This window comes from Magnolia sinica, chromosome 11, assembly GCF_029962835.1.
Source record: "Magnolia sinica isolate HGM2019 chromosome 11, MsV1, whole genome shotgun sequence".
In the NCBI taxonomy this organism is placed as follows: domain Eukaryota; kingdom Viridiplantae; phylum Streptophyta; class Magnoliopsida; order Magnoliales; family Magnoliaceae; genus Magnolia; species Magnolia sinica.
In genome coordinates, this window is record NC_080583.1 from 74,947,396 (window position 1) to 74,963,180 (window position 15,785).

The following is a 15,785-nucleotide window of genomic DNA, read 5'->3' on the forward strand; positions in this document are numbered from 1 at the left end:
GGCTTGGCCAATGAAATCTATCCTCCACTAGGGAAATGGTCTTGTCACGACTGAAATGACCCGCGACCCGCCTGAATGTAACTCCCAGACAAGAAAATCGCGAAGGGAAGTGCGTGGTATGCACAAGCAGTCACTCCTAAACAAATATCCGTCGAAAATCAAATACTCGCTGTTAGCTCCTGACGGATTCTCTAATAAAGACGTATACACAACCCCAAAATCTGGACACTCAGAATACTCTTCTTTGATGCGCTCATGGAGTCGAGTAATGCGACTCGACGACTCAACGCATTGGCAGGCTTATTCTCTACACCGGCCTTGTGCTTAAGCTCAAAAGTGTACTCTTAAAGGAATTGAACCCACTTAGCGTGCCTGGGGCTTAATTTCTTCTGAGAGTTCAAGTATCTTAAGGCCTCGTGATCTGAGAACAAGACAAATTCTTGCGGTAATAGGTAATGTCGCCAATGGCGTTGTGATTACACTACTGCGTAGAATTCCTTATCATAGGTGGAATATCTTTGCTTCGCCTCATTCAGTTTCTCACTAAAAAAGGCGACAGGGTACCCTTCCTGGCTAAGTACTCCTCCTATGCCGACTCCTGACGCGTCACGTGCGACTTCAAAAGCTTTTGAAAAATCTGGAAGTCGCGTGACTGGAGCTTCGGTCATCTTGATTTTTATCTCCTTGAAGGCCTTCGAGGCGGCCTTTGTCCATTGAAACTTTTCCTTTTTTATGCAGTTCGTGATGGGAGCTACAATAGAACTGAAGCCTCGAATGAACCGCCTATAAAAAGTGGCTAAGCCATGAAAGCTGCGCACCTCATGAATATTGCGGGGTTCAAGCCAATTAACGATGGCCTTGACCTTCTCTGGATCCGCCGATACGCCCTCAGCTGACACAATAAAACCTAAGAAGATCACACTACTAGACAGGAACGCGCACTTCTTTAGGTTGGCGTACAACTTCTCGGACCTAAGGATCCCACAAACCTGCCTCAAATGGTTGATGTGTTGCTCCTTAGTCATGCTATAAATCAAGATATCATCAAAGTATATGACCAGGAACTTCCCCATGAAGGGTCTCAACACTTGGGTCATCACACGCATGAAAGTGCTTGGGGCATTAGTTAACCCAAAAGGCATAACTAGCCACTCATATGGCCCATCCTTCATCTTGAAGGCCGTCTTCCACTCATCACCAGGGCGTATACGGATTTGGTGATACCCACTTTTGAGGTCGATTTTTGAGAAGATAGTAGCATTGGCCATCATATTTAGCATGTCATCAAGACGCGGTATGGGAAACCGATACTTGATTGTGATTTTGTTGATGACCCTACTATCAACACATCCTCCATGTGCCATCCTTCTTAGGTGTAAGAAGGGCGGGCGCGGCACACGGACTCGTGCTCTCTCGAATGAAACCCTTCTCTAGGAGTTCATCAATCTGCCGCTTCAACTCAGCGTGCTCCTTCGGGTTCATTCTGTAATGCGGGAGGTTTGGTAGAGTTGCCCCAGGGATTAAATCAATGGCATGCTGTATATCCCTCATAGGGGGAAGCTCATTTTGTAAATCATCAGGAAAGACATCACGAAACTCATGTACTACCTGAATGGCCTCAGTGGGTAACTCCACGCTAGTCTCTGGTACACTCTCCCTAGCCACAAGGGCGTATATCATCGAGTCCGCCTCCGTCTCTCGCTGAAAGTCTTTGGCATTCAAAATATGAAGCGGTTTGGACTTGGACTTGGACTCATTCACTTCTTTTGGGCCTTTCACACCACTCTGTGTGGTGAACTCTTTTCCAGTTGTATTCTTGGGTGGCAGAGGATTTAGCTTGACCTTCTTGCCCTCAAACCAGAATGTACACACATTTGAACGACCAAATATGGTAACATCCCTGTCATAAAGCCACGGCCTACCCAGAATGACATGACCCACATCCATAGGAACAACATCACACCAAATTGTGTCTTTATCAGATCTGAACTGAATAGGGACAAGACAGCGGTGCGAGACTGGAATGGATGTTTCATCAACCCAGGAGACTCTATAGGGCTGAGGATGGGCTTCCAGCTTCAAGCCCAAACGACTCACAGTGCTAGTCGATGCCACGTTGGCACAACTACCACTATCCACGATCATCTTACAGCTCTTTTTCTCATATTTTGCATAAGTGTAGAAGATTGTGTTACGGCGCCAGTCATTAGTGTTCTTGGCTTGAACCAGGGAGCAACGCAAAATTGCGAGGGTCACAGACTCTTGTGCTCCCTCTTCCTCATCACTAGGGGTTCCGACTGGCTCATATTCCTCCTCCTCACTATCACTCTCTGGGAGCACTACTTCTACTTGCCCATCAATAAGGAGTACTTTGGTACCCTCTCTCGTGCCGCACTGGTGAGCAAAGTGACCAAACCCCTGATGCCTAAAACACCCAGTGGCCCCACTTCCACGTGAACTAGACCCGACAATCTCTTTACCCTTATCATCCTTAGGTCTGGGCTGAACATTAGGAAAATGTTGTTTTGGAATCCAGTGTTAGGTCTAGCCCCAGAGGGGTTGGCCTTAGCACCGGATTCGTGAAAGTCAAACCGCCTTCCCACAGATGCCTTAAGGTATTGCTCGACATCTAACACTACTTGGTACAACTGTTCGATAGTGTCTATGTCTTTGGCGAGCAATTCTCTCCTAATGTCAGGACGGAGGCCCGTTTTAAAACGAGCAAGGGTGAGTACGGGGTCCTCATCAACCTCACAGCGGGTCAAGTACTATTCGAATTTCTCAATATAGTCAGCAACACTCATGGAACCCTGTCGAAGAGACTGTCACTCCTCAATCAACCGCAGACGATAAGAGAAAGGGAGGTACTTCTCTTTCAGCGTTTCTTTCATTTATCCCCAATGGACTATTGGGAGTTCCCTCGCTTTCTTTGCCCAAAACCTCTTTGCTTGACCCACAAGCTTCATCTTGACGAATCGGACTCGTCGAGCATCCGACATATCATACCACTCAAAATAGTGGTCCATATCCGCCAACCAATCTAAAAAAGCTTTAGGGTCTAAGTGGCCATCAAAAGTAGGGGCATCTACTCTAACTCCCTTGAGGAGTTGCGCATCTGGGTCATATTGGTTATGATGTCCCTCACGGGGTGGGTGCACAGGTGCGCGCCCATGACCAACTACTTGACTTCCTCCATTCCTTGGTCTAATCTTCTGACCACCTGCCTGAGAATGGGCATCTTCCCTAATGGTGGGGTTTGCCCTGAGGGAGGCCTCTATTTGAGTAACGCGATCATCAAATTGGTTAAGGCGTTGATCTATGCGTTGTTCCAAGCGCTTAGACATAAACTCAACCTACTGGGCTAACTGGGCCATTGATTCTTGTAGTTGCTCCATGTTTAAAGTAGGGTGCAAACCAAAACCGCGACCCGTAGGTGTGGGCATACACAAGCTAACTCAATCCTAAGGACTTGCTATGGCAACTATATGTGTCTAAAAAACTAAATGACCTTACGAGACTTTATATGGAGTGATGGGGACATCATGCACACACGCGCACTCATGCCGCCCCCCTACGCACGTACGTACGCAGAAGGAGCCCACCATTGATCTGGCTCGATGACGACGTCCAGGGAGGACCTCCTAGTTAGAAGTCAAGTTTTGGTTCAGAAAAGTGGCCCGATAGTCAAGAAAAGCCCACCATGGGATCTCATGATCGTGGCCCATTCGTTGGATTGGTTTTATATTTTAGGTTTTGCTTATTGTTATTATTTAGAACATCGTGAACGCTTTAGATTTTCTTGTTTGGTTTTTATTTTAGTTTACTTCATCGCCAAGTAATAGGTGTCGCACATGGTGCGAGTTTTTGGGTATAGGGTTCTCCCTATAAAAAGGTACCCCTTGTAGTTCTTTTCATTCATTGAAGTTAATAAAAAATTCCTGCTTTATTTTTCTGCTTTCTTCGTCAGTTGTGGAAGAATTCAAAAGTGGGTGCGAAGCCCTCCCTTTTTGAAGGGCTAACTATCGTGGTGCGAAGCCACATTGATCCCAATTCACCCCCATCTCCCATCATCTTTTTTTTCATCTTCCCCCACCATCCGTACTTCGAATTTGTCCTTTTATTGCATTAGATTTCTTCATTACAGCAGATTTCCAGATTTCGGCCCGCAGGCGAGCTGAAACTTCGGCGGAGCACCACGCACAAACCTTACATCGGATCGAGCTGAGATTTGAGGGTTTTGGAGTCCATCCCTGGCCGACCAGGGCCAATGTGGCTTTTTTCTGAATAGTAGGCCCCACACACGTGCGGCCGGGATCACAAGCACGTTCGTTTGGGCCATTGTTGCTATCCACACTCAGGATCATCTTTTGGCTTAGGTTTTTATCCTCTCATAGCCGTTTTTCATGAATCCTAACCCTAGATTACATGATCCCTAATTGATTTGCCCCTTTTTATCACCTTAGGGTTCCTTGAATTAAAATTAGGGAATCCCTTGGATTAGGGACTGATTTCTATGCATGAGGAGTTGATTTTATTTCCCTTTGACATCGTTTGGTTTATAATTTTTATTGGGTCAGTCCTAGCCTATGTCGGCTTGGACCCGCATAGATTCCCCTTTTTAATTGAATGTTTGGATTTTCATGTGGGACTCGTAATTTGTGTGATTGTTTCTGAATTGGTAGGATCTAAGCCTGAAATCTTGCATATCATATTCAATTTTCTATGTCCTGCATCAAGAAGACTATACACTGTTACTAAAATTTAGATATATATGATGGATTGAATGCATGAAGAACTCAAACAAATTAAACCCTAAATATGTGGTGAATTCCCCTATAAGAACCCTAAGCTTTGATGCCAAATTTGATGCAGGACATGAAAATTAAATATGATATGCGAGATTTCAGGCTTAAGATCACGTTAGTTCAGAAACAATTACACAAATTCCATATCCCACATGAAAGTCCAAACATTCAATTAAGGAGAATCTATGCGGGTCCAGGCCTACACATGATAGGGCTGGATCAATAAAAATTATGAATCAAACAATACTCAAAGATAAAAAATAATCATCCACGCATGCATAGTAATCAGTCCCTAATCCAAGGGATTCAGAAATTTCAATTCGGGGAACCCTAGGGTAAGAAAATTGGCAAATAACTTAGGGAAAACGTAATCTAGGGCTAGGATTCATGAAAAATGGCTATGAGAGGATAAAAACCTGAGCCAAAAGACGATCTCGCGTGTGGACAGTAACAATGCCCAGATGGACATGCGTGTGATCGTGGCCGCACGTGTGTGAGACCCACTATTCAGAAAAAGGCCACCTTGGCCCTGGTCGACCAGGGATGGTCTCCAAAATCCCCAAATCTTAGCTCGATCCGATGTACGGTTTGTGCGTGGTGCTCCGCTGAAGTTTCAGCTCGTCTGCGGGCCGAAATCTGGAAACCTGCTGTAATGAAGAAATCTGATGCAACAAATGGACGAATTCGAAGTACGGATGGTGGGGGAAGATGGAAAAAAAGATGATGGAGGATGGGGGTGAATCGGGATCGATGTGGCTTCGCACCACGGTAGTTAGCCCTTCGAAAAGGGAGGGCTTCGCACCCACTTTTGAATTCTTCCACAAATCACGAAGAGAGCAGAAAAATAAAGCAGGAATTTTTTTATTAATTTCAATGAATCAAAAGAACTACAAGGGGTGCCTATCTATAGGGAAAATCTTATACCCCAAAACTCGCACCATGTGCGCAACCTATTACTTGGCGATGAAGTAAACTAAAATAAAAACCAAACAGAGAAATCTAAAGCGTTCACAATGTTCTAAATAATAACAATAAGCAAAACCTAAAATATGAAATCAATCTGACAAGTGGGCCAGGATCATGAGATCCCATGATGGGCTTTTCTTGACTATCGGGCCCACTTTTTTTAACCAAAACTTGTCTTCTAACTTGGAGGCCCTCCCTGGACGTCGTCATCGAGCCAGATCGATGGTGGGGTCCTCCTTTTGCTTACGTAAGTGCGTAGGGGTGGTGGTGTGCGAGCGTGCGTGTGCACGATGTCCTCATCAACTCTCCCAGGCTACAAAGATTTCACCACTGGCGAAATAAAACTTCTGAACCGCTCTAGGATGTCGGGATCAAGTCTCTGAAGCTCCTCCTCAGTGAGCCACGCGCTATCTGAAGCTGGGCGTGACTTCCATTTAACTAGGTATTTCTGAAACCCGCCATCCGACGTGGAAATTATCTCATGGTCCAGGATATCCTCTATTTCCTCTCTGGGTGTGTGAAGGCTAGGTATGGGAGGCAGAGGCTGGGATGAAAGGTTGGGAAGAGGCCTGGATCAAAGGGTAAGGTTGGGGCATCAGGATGGGTGAGCGAAGGGTCGGACAAAGTATCAGTGGGTCCCTGAAAAGCAACTAGATCCTCCACATTGAATGTGGAACTAATTCCCATGGAAAGTGGAAGATCTACCTCATACGCATTGAGACCGTTTCGCTTTATAATTTTGAAGGGCTCAGCGCTACGCGCGTGTAACTTACGAACGGCCCCTGGAGGGTACCGCTCGGGCCTGATGCGGACCATCACAGAGTCCCCAATATTGAACTCTTTGAAACGTCTATGTAAGTCTGCAGAAAATTTGTAATGCTCATTACTAGTAGTGATCTTTCGCCTGATTTCTTGATGCAATGAATGTATGTGATGCGCAAAAGACTCTGCAGACTCGATGGCCTTTGGGACAATGACATGGGGATAAGATCAATAGGCTCCTAGGCTTATAACCAGTAACGACTTCAAAAGGACTTAGACCTGTAGACCTATTGACAGAACTATTGTATACAAACTTGGCTTTGATACCAATTTGATGTAAGACAATTAACCACTTGCTCTAAAAGCTCGAACTGTTAGAGTATGGAGAATTAATCCATTTATCTCATTGCCCAGGCCCCACGTCTCATGGGTTTGGCCCTCGGTCGAAACCTCCTCGTGGGCCCCAAATCACATGGGTACCGCCTCACACGAGCCACCCGAGTCACACGGGTGGGGCCCGCATCTCACGAGCCACCTGCCTCACACAAGCCGCCCACCTTGAGTGTGACCCTGCATCTCACAGGCCACCCCACTCGAGCCCGGTGTAAAAATGCCCCCGCATTAATTTCGCACCCACTTTTGAATTCTTCCACAACTCACGAAGAGAGCAGAAAAATAAAGTAGGAATTTTTTTTATTAACTTCATTGAATCAAAAGAACTACAAGGGATCCTATACCCCAAAACTTGCACCATGTGCGCAACCTATTACTTGGCGATGAAGTAAACTAAAATAAAAACCAAACAGAGAAATCTAAAGCATTCACAATGTTCTAAATAATAACAATAAGCAAAACCTAAAATATGAAATCAATCCGACGAGTGGGCCACGATCATGAGATCCCATGATGGGCTTTTCTTGACTATCGGGCCCACTTTTTTAAACCAAAACTTGTCTTCTAACTAGGAGGCCCTCCCTGGATGTCGTCATCGAGCCAGATCGATGGTGGGGTCCTCCTTCTGCGTACGTACGTGCGTAGGGGTGGTGGTGTGCGGGCGTGCGTGTGCACGATGTCCTCATCATCCATGCTTCCTTTGGCATTCCACCATCCAAAGCAACTGATGGTCCTCTGTTAATCAAGTAAGATGCAGTATTTACGGCATCTCAGAACTGTTTGGGCAATCCAACATGGATTCTCATGGGCCTTGTACGCTCTAGAATGGTTATGTTCATGCGCTCAGCTACACCATTCTGTTGTGTCATTCTTGGAGTCGTTTTCTGTTTCTTGATTCCATTAACCGCACAATAATCTTCAAACTTGTTATCGCAGTACTCTCTCTTATTATATGATCTGAGACAGTTCAACTTTAGATCTGTTTCATTCCCAACCAAAGCTTTCCATTTCTTAAACACATCGAATACTTCTGATTTATGCTTTAAGAAATAAATTCATAATTTTCTACTAGCATCGTCAATAAAGGTAACAAAATAAAGAGAGCCATCAAGATATGATACCTTAGTTGGTCTACACATCAGTGTGAACCAGTTCTAAACGCTCTAACTTTAGAGTCCTTCTGACCTTTGAGAAGTTGACATTCATCTGTTTGACATAAATACAATCTTTGCAAAAGTCCATATCAATAGATTCTAGCGCTGGTAGCTTTCTTTTCAAAAGTAGAACCTTCATCCCCTTTTTGCTCATGCGCCCATGTTTGTGATGCTATATTCGTGTGTCCACCCTTGATGATGTAACTGCAATGGAACTATCACATCCGAAAGTCAAGTAAAGAGTACATTCTTTCTTACCCCGAGCAATTACCATAGCCCCCATCATGATCTTCCACCAATCACTAGTGAAGGTCGTCATGTGTCTAGAAATTTCAAGCTGGCCAATCGAGATCAAATTCTTTTTTCAAATTTGGAACATGCCTGACACCTTTCAGCTTCGGCATTGTCCCATTCAACTAGTTTATTTAAACGTCTCCCTTTCCAACAATAGAGCATGGTTCATCATCTCCCAGATAGACTTTCTCGAGATTACCCTGTACATAATTATGAAGAACATTCCTACTCGAAGTAGTTTGAAACTAGGCACTGGAATATATTACCCAAGAATCATTACGAGTATCAAAAGATAAAATTAAGGCATCAGAAATACTTTCTTCAGAGATGTTTACAAAATTTTTTCCTTCCAGATTCTTATTTTCTCATTATTTCTTTAGAGCTTTACAATCCCGCTTCATGTGCTGCTTTTTGCCACAATTCCAACAACTATCACTATTTCCTCGCGGAGGCTTGGATGATCTATTTTTCTTCGATCCTGATCGACCATGATTTTTGTTTCTTCTGTTTGGTGTTCTTCCCCTTTCTTTAGCATGGAGAGCATTCCCCGATGTTTCACTTGAAGATCCCGAGGCTTTCCTTCAAAATTCCTCACTTAGAATGAGACTTACAACATCATCATACTTCAGCTTTGCTGATCCAGTAGAATTGCTTGAGGCTACCAAACTGTCTCAGTTGTCCGGTAATGTTGACAGGATCAAAGAGCTCTCATTTCATCATCAAAATTAAGGCCTACGGACTCTAACTAGCTTGTGACTGTGTTGAACCCATTGAGATGCTCAGCCACGTTTCCGACATCAGACATATTCATATTGAACAACCTCTTCATCAGAAGAACCTTGTTGGAAGCATATAGTTTTTCGTACATCCTTGATAGGGCTACCATCAGATCCTCTATGGTCTTCTCCTTTGAGATGTTGAACACAATAGATTTTACTAGAGAAAGTCGAATCGTTCCCAAAGCATTTATATCGAGCACCTCCCAATCGCTATTGGACATCTTCTCTGGTTTCTTCAATTTTCCTCCAAGAGGAAGATAGAGATCCTTTTGATAGAGGCAATCTTCCAAAATCTGAAGTTCGAACCATCGAACTTTTCAATCCTCACCTTTCCTTCTTCCAACATTGTTCCCACTCAAAACCAAGAGCTCTGATACCAATTGTTGGGAGAGAGATTCCTTCTCAACCGCACATAGCAATATCAGAATCAAAGAAAGCAAAAAAAAGGCAAACCACAATACAGAGATTTACGTGATTCCCTTTCGGTATGTCCACGGATTCACGCCAATCCACTACGCTTAAAGGCAAAAAAATGAAGAAGCGGCTCTCAATATAATGACGGCGCTCTCGCTCATGACAGAATATATATATTACATAAAATTCCATTTAAAATTATGAAATTGCCCTTCGGAAGTGACGGCTAGATGAGCAATACACCTCTGATGATCAGGCTCCACAGATCCTAACACGAACATGGAGCAATAACAGGCCGATCTACGGTGGATATAGGAGTGATCGACATGTGTTGTGAAGATATATGAAGACCTGTAAAATGAAAGCATGTTTCACCAAATATAACATGGCAGGTGATTACAATTTTCCTTGTGAATCCTTCATTTCATCAATCAGCGAAACAGTGCTTGTACCTGTCTTGTGGTGAGGTCCTAGCACCTATATCCTTCGCGGATAGAGCTGTAGCCCAAGATACACATCTAGTGAATCGAAACTCCATCTTGTGAGAGCGATAGGGTTGTATGTAGGGTCAGCAGGCTTGCCCAAAGATCCTTAGCATCTTGTAGTCAGGGGTTGGTCTTAGATAACTTCTATATGGGAGATTGATTGTTGAGGACAGGGGTAGGTAGCCTATTAATCAAGAAGATAGCTGTTTCAAAAGCATGATTCCAATATGTCTATGTATCCTATCCGCACTTCCATTCCACTCATGTCTGTGAGGACATGATACGATCAGTAATCCCATGGACAGTCCTGAAATTCACCTCTTCAATCCAATCGGAAAATTAATTTTGCTGCCAATAGATTCTCCACAAGCAACTGAAACTTAACAAAAACATCAAACACCTCTAATTTTTGATGGAGAGGAAAAATCTGACTATATCAACTGCAGTGGTCGAAGAAATGCACAAAAAATCGAAACCCATCAATAGAAATAAACAAGGCCGGACACCACACATCTGAAAAAATAAATTGAGAGGACTTTCACTTATAAATGAAAACGCAAACAAGGAGAGCTTGTTACTTTTCCCTTTTTGACATGCATCACATATTCAAGGTCTATCACTTGAAGAAAAGACAATCATGTTTGGAGAGAACTAGACAAACTACCCGAACTGCTGGATATCCCAATCTGCTGTGCTAGAGATCCACGGAAGCTCGTTCGCTAATCATAGCCGCTTTATTTCCTCTAATGATATGAAGCAACATCTGATAAAGTCCATTTTTACTCAGTCCATGGAGTAACTGCTTTCCTGTTTCCCGATCCTTAACATGAAAATGAGTGGGGTGAAACTCAAAAAACACATTGTTGTCTCATGTAAATTTATTTACAGACAGTAAATTCTTTGTACTTGATAGCATGTGCAAGATATCGTGTAAGTGAAATGGCGATTTAGATGCGCATAGCTTAGACAATCCAACATGTGTGATGTGCAAACCTAAGGGTTGGAATGCATGTTTAAGACATGGTTTGTGTTGGGAGATGGCGGAAGTACACAGAGATGAACCAAGCAAAGTAATCCAATAGAAACAATCAAGCCCAATCACAAAGACTCCAAATTTAACATGGAAAAAACCCTTTTGGGAAAAAACCAGGGCACAAAGCGACATATCTCACTATGAAAGCAGAAATTACAAGAGAGAGAGAGAATACCCGATTCGAACAAGCCTTGAATCTCCCCTTACAAGCTCTTGAAAACCCTAGGAATGAATTAGAAAGCAATGTGATATCCTTTGATCCCAATTACACTCCCATATATAGCCTTTAGGAGAATCACAATCAAAATCGGAAACAAATCCCACAGATATGCAACTCTCCGTAACTCTGCGCATTCGTTTGATGGCATCGAACTAATGACCAAAACGTTCCAGCGACTAAATATGAAAATCCCGGATTTTACTGATGGCATCGAGCAGACCTTCGATGTCATCGAACAGACTTCGATGGCATTGAACCTGTCATCGACAGATCTGTTGATTAACAGATTCAAGACATCAATCAACAGTTTGTAGCATTGGAATCAGAGTACGATGAAGCATTGGAAAAGGAATGAGGTGAGACATAAAATGCTTGATGATTAGGCTGCACATCAGAGGGTTGGAATGCATGTTTAAGACAGTGCTGGCATTTTATAGTGGTGTGGCCTGTTCTGTTGCTAACCTGATAAACAGGTTTGTTGAAATTCCCTGATTGGTGATGTGGCAGAGCAGCACCAATCGGCTGAGTGTACTAGCTGCGTGGGCCGTGAGAATGGATTTGAGCCACGACTAGGCTGGTGTGTTGCAGCCAAATTGCAAGAGGCAATGTTAGCCGTAGGCACAAAAAATCTGCCCTCAAAGGGGTACCAGACAGTCTAATCTCATGACTGAATAAAAGTCCTTGCAAATCTTGAAGGGGGAGGGGTTCGACATTCGTAGATAAAGAAGTAACCAATGATTCATATTCAGATGACAATCTGCCAATAATCTGCATGACAAGATCTTCGTTGGACGCTGGCTTTCTTGCTGCAGCCAGAATATCAGAAGAGAATTTGTCTCGCTTTAAATATTCAGATATAGTCTGCCCACCCTTCTTAAGGTTTAAACTGAAATTTCAATTGCATAATTTGAGCTTTGGATTGATTAGAAAAGAAATGTTCAAGGTAGACCAGAAGGAATCAAAACAATGATTTTTTTGAAGGGCCAAAACAATCATTGGGACTATTAAAGTGAAGGATTGGATTAAAAAAGACAAGGAAAATGGGTATTGATCTGATACCATAAAAGGCGACAGATATGGAAAGTTCTGAATCCATCTCACTTGAATTGCGAGAGAGGAAACATCTCTTTTATGTAGAACTATACATTGAGGATCCTAACAATTAGAATCAGCTACAACCAATCGTAGCTAATACAACCATTTGAATTAAAAAATATGATTTCAAAATTCAAATCTCTCTATTATCTCTGGTCAGCTGGATTCTCCTTTTACAGCCCGCATGTAGGGGTACGAGTAGAGAGACTGTGCAACAAAGGCTTTATGTAGTCCGTAGAGAGAACTGTGTGACATCCACACCCTAAATCTATTGCGTCATGTTAGGATGTCAGGCCAAAAATGAAGTTGATCCAAAGCTTGAGTGGGCCACGAACGAAAAGAGGTGGGGATGGGTCACTCATCATTGGAGGACATTTCTAGGCTTCTTTTTACTCTTTGCGTGTAGTCCACACATTTCCCTCACTTACACCCCCCTCTCTCTCTCTCTCTCTCTCTCTCTCCCCTACTCTCTCTACATGCGATTGCATGTGCCATACTGATCAAGATTTGAAGTGGGTTTGTTGTATAATGTACCATTCACCATCAATACCGCTTTGTATCGCCCTATATCTCCCTGTATCGGGCTGTTTCATGCCAATCTGCCTGTATCATCCATGGGTGATATTCACTGGTTTCGGACAATAATTTAAACCTTCCTGATATGAATAGTCATGGATTTATGTTAGATTCATACTATGAACATACAACAAGGCTGTGTTTGGATGCACAAGTGAATTGAATTGAAAACTTTCACTTTAATAAAGAGGAAATGACAACTATTTATGATGTTTCCTGGCATTTGTAATGACAAGGCAGCCTTCTCCTTGCAGCTATGTTTCTTTCTAAGTCCGTCTCAAAATTAACATAATAAAAAATGTTCGGCGCCAATCAATTTGAATGCTGAGGAAATCACAATCTGTTCATTTCCACTTTTAACTAATGGCTATTCGATAGTGTTCAAACACGCCCAAAGATTTCAACAGATCATTATAACTTGAAGGCTATATTCTCCTCTTTTTTTATTAAAACACCAGAGCCATTCTTTCCTATGGCATTTTGTAACATTGTCATGTCAATGTACCACCAACTGCTATATGTACAGAGTATGCTATTATCCCACGCAAATCTCACATGTGCTTGATCAGGACATCCGGCACATCTCGTCCAGCAGGCTCCATCATGGGTGGACCATAACCCAAAAATCACACCAGTTGTATGATCCTAGTCGTTGTTTGATTGGTGGAGCTTTGAGTGAGGCAGTTAAAACCATAGACAAACAGCTCAAAATCAATGGATAAAAGTCCCCTAGTCGTTGTTTGATTGGTGGAGCTTTGAGTGAGGCAGTTAAAACCATAGACAAACAGCTCAAAATCAATGGATAAAAGTCCCCCCAGTCGATCGATTTTTATTGTTGGATGGGAGTGACTCTTTTACCATGGCCCAGCTGATGCGCTGCAACAAATGGGCAGTCGAGAATTCAAACACATATGCCACATGCTCCCATGTAGGAAATGTGACATTTGAATGTGATGCAGGCCCAATCTTTTAAATATCGACCATATTGGCCGATATATCCTACGATATATCTTGTATCCCACTTGTGCAATACGAAACACACAAGTAGATGGATATATTCCACACATTCAATCCGGTGAGCATTTTTTATTTTCGATTTTTTTTTTTAAATTTTTCTGTAAATCATGTTAAATCAGTGTCAAAATGTTACAAATCCATGATTTTTCATGTTTTGCATGAAAAATCATGGATTGGGAGCTTCGATTTCGAGATTTGGAAGAAAAAGACTGAGTTGCGAAAAAATTGAAAAAAATAAAATAAAATCCCAATTTCTCACAAATCAGTTGCAATCTTTATGTCCAAACATAAAATCAAACATGTATGTAACCTAATCTAGTGATTCTTCTTTTGTTTTTGAATGTATTGCTTGTGTTTTCACAGGTCTTCTTACATTTATAATTTACATGAATATACTTGCATCAATTCAGTTAGACATCACATAGATTAGGACCCCACACAAAGAAAACCTATTATGTACACTTGTTTTTTGTAATTTTTTGATTTGTAAGTGTGTATTGATGTATCTTTTAACAATCACTGAAATTTCATTAAAAAATTCGACCAATTTCCAATGTTTCCCCATGTCTCCAATAACAAAGATACATTACGCGATACAACCGATATATCCCACGCAATAACCGATACGTATCCTATCCCAACGGTGCAATACGTGACGCGATACCGATATTTTGAACACTATCCAGGCCTTCCTCTCCATGTATGTGTAGATCAGGTTCTCTCTTTTCTCATCTTTTTAAATGATCTCAAAGACCAGATTCATAACTTTTCCCACCATGATGCAGACTTCGATGGTTTTCCCGGTTGGTGAGCCGGGTCCACTAGAAAAAAGCCCAGGTGGCCCGCCTATAAAACTTCTCACAAGAGTAGAGCAATTGAGGCTTCTAACCAAGGCAGAGAAAGCAGGCCTACTATCAGCAGCAGAGAGTTTCGGTCTCTCTCTATCAGCAGTAGAGAAGCTGGGCCTCCTCTCGAAAGCAGAAGAGCTTGGAGTCCTATCAGCCGCAACGGACCCCGGCACGCCAGGCGTCCTCTTGGCACTGAGCCTTGCATTGCTGGCTGTTGGCCCCCTGTGCGTGTACGTCGTGCCTGAGGAGTATCCATGGGAGGTGGTTCTGCAAGTTGTGGTCGCTTTGGTTTCTGTCGTCAGCGGTTCGGCAGCATTCGCTGCTTCGAATTTTGTATCCAACTTGCAGAAATCTACCTGAATTCCTTTGTATGTGTGGAATGTTAAAATCCGAATTCGAGACATTGGTATATAATAATACTATTGGTGTTGCTGGTCTTGCTACTGACTTCTTCGGTCTGAGTCGAGTCACTGAGTCAGGCCTATTTTCACTACCAACTTGTGACTTGGCCTTCAGAAAACCATTTTGGGTCTCATCATCTGTACGGCGATCTGGACGGCAAAATCGTGGGGCCCATTGTGGATGGACAACAGACTGAAAATCTCTTCTATCAGGCAAGGATTATTCAATTAGTCCAGTTTTTTTTTTTTCAGCTATCTTCCATTCTCAATGGGTCCCATGATTTGAAAGGTTTAGATTGCTTTTACATGTAATGTGGATGGCTCACAGCCATCTTGGAAATGGCAATGAGGCATAGATGTTACTTGCAATGGAACAAGTATAAATTCTCGTTGAACTTGGACAATTTCAAACTGGGTCAGATAAATCCGAGTTTTGAGTCAAACTCAGTTGGAGTACAAAGAATCTAGAAACCAACTCACTGAGTTATACTTCAGCCATTTTTGTTTTAGCTGTTCATTTGCTGGGTATGGTGTGACTCAGTG

General features: G+C 42.8%; 1 protein-coding gene across 1 annotated transcript in view; it reads left to right on the forward strand.

Moving 5' to 3' along the window:
* LOC131219381 (uncharacterized) overlaps positions 1–15,279 on the forward strand; it is a 30,775-nt gene extending 15,496 nt beyond the window's left edge. The window contains exon 2 of the mRNA XM_058214482.1: positions 14,779–15,279. Within this exon, the coding sequence (XP_058070465.1) occupies positions 14,779–15,201 (423 nt within the window). The 3' untranslated portion in view covers positions 15,202–15,279. The remainder of the gene's footprint in view (positions 1–14,778) is intronic.
* The last annotated feature ends 506 nt before the right edge of the window (positions 15,280–15,785 follow it).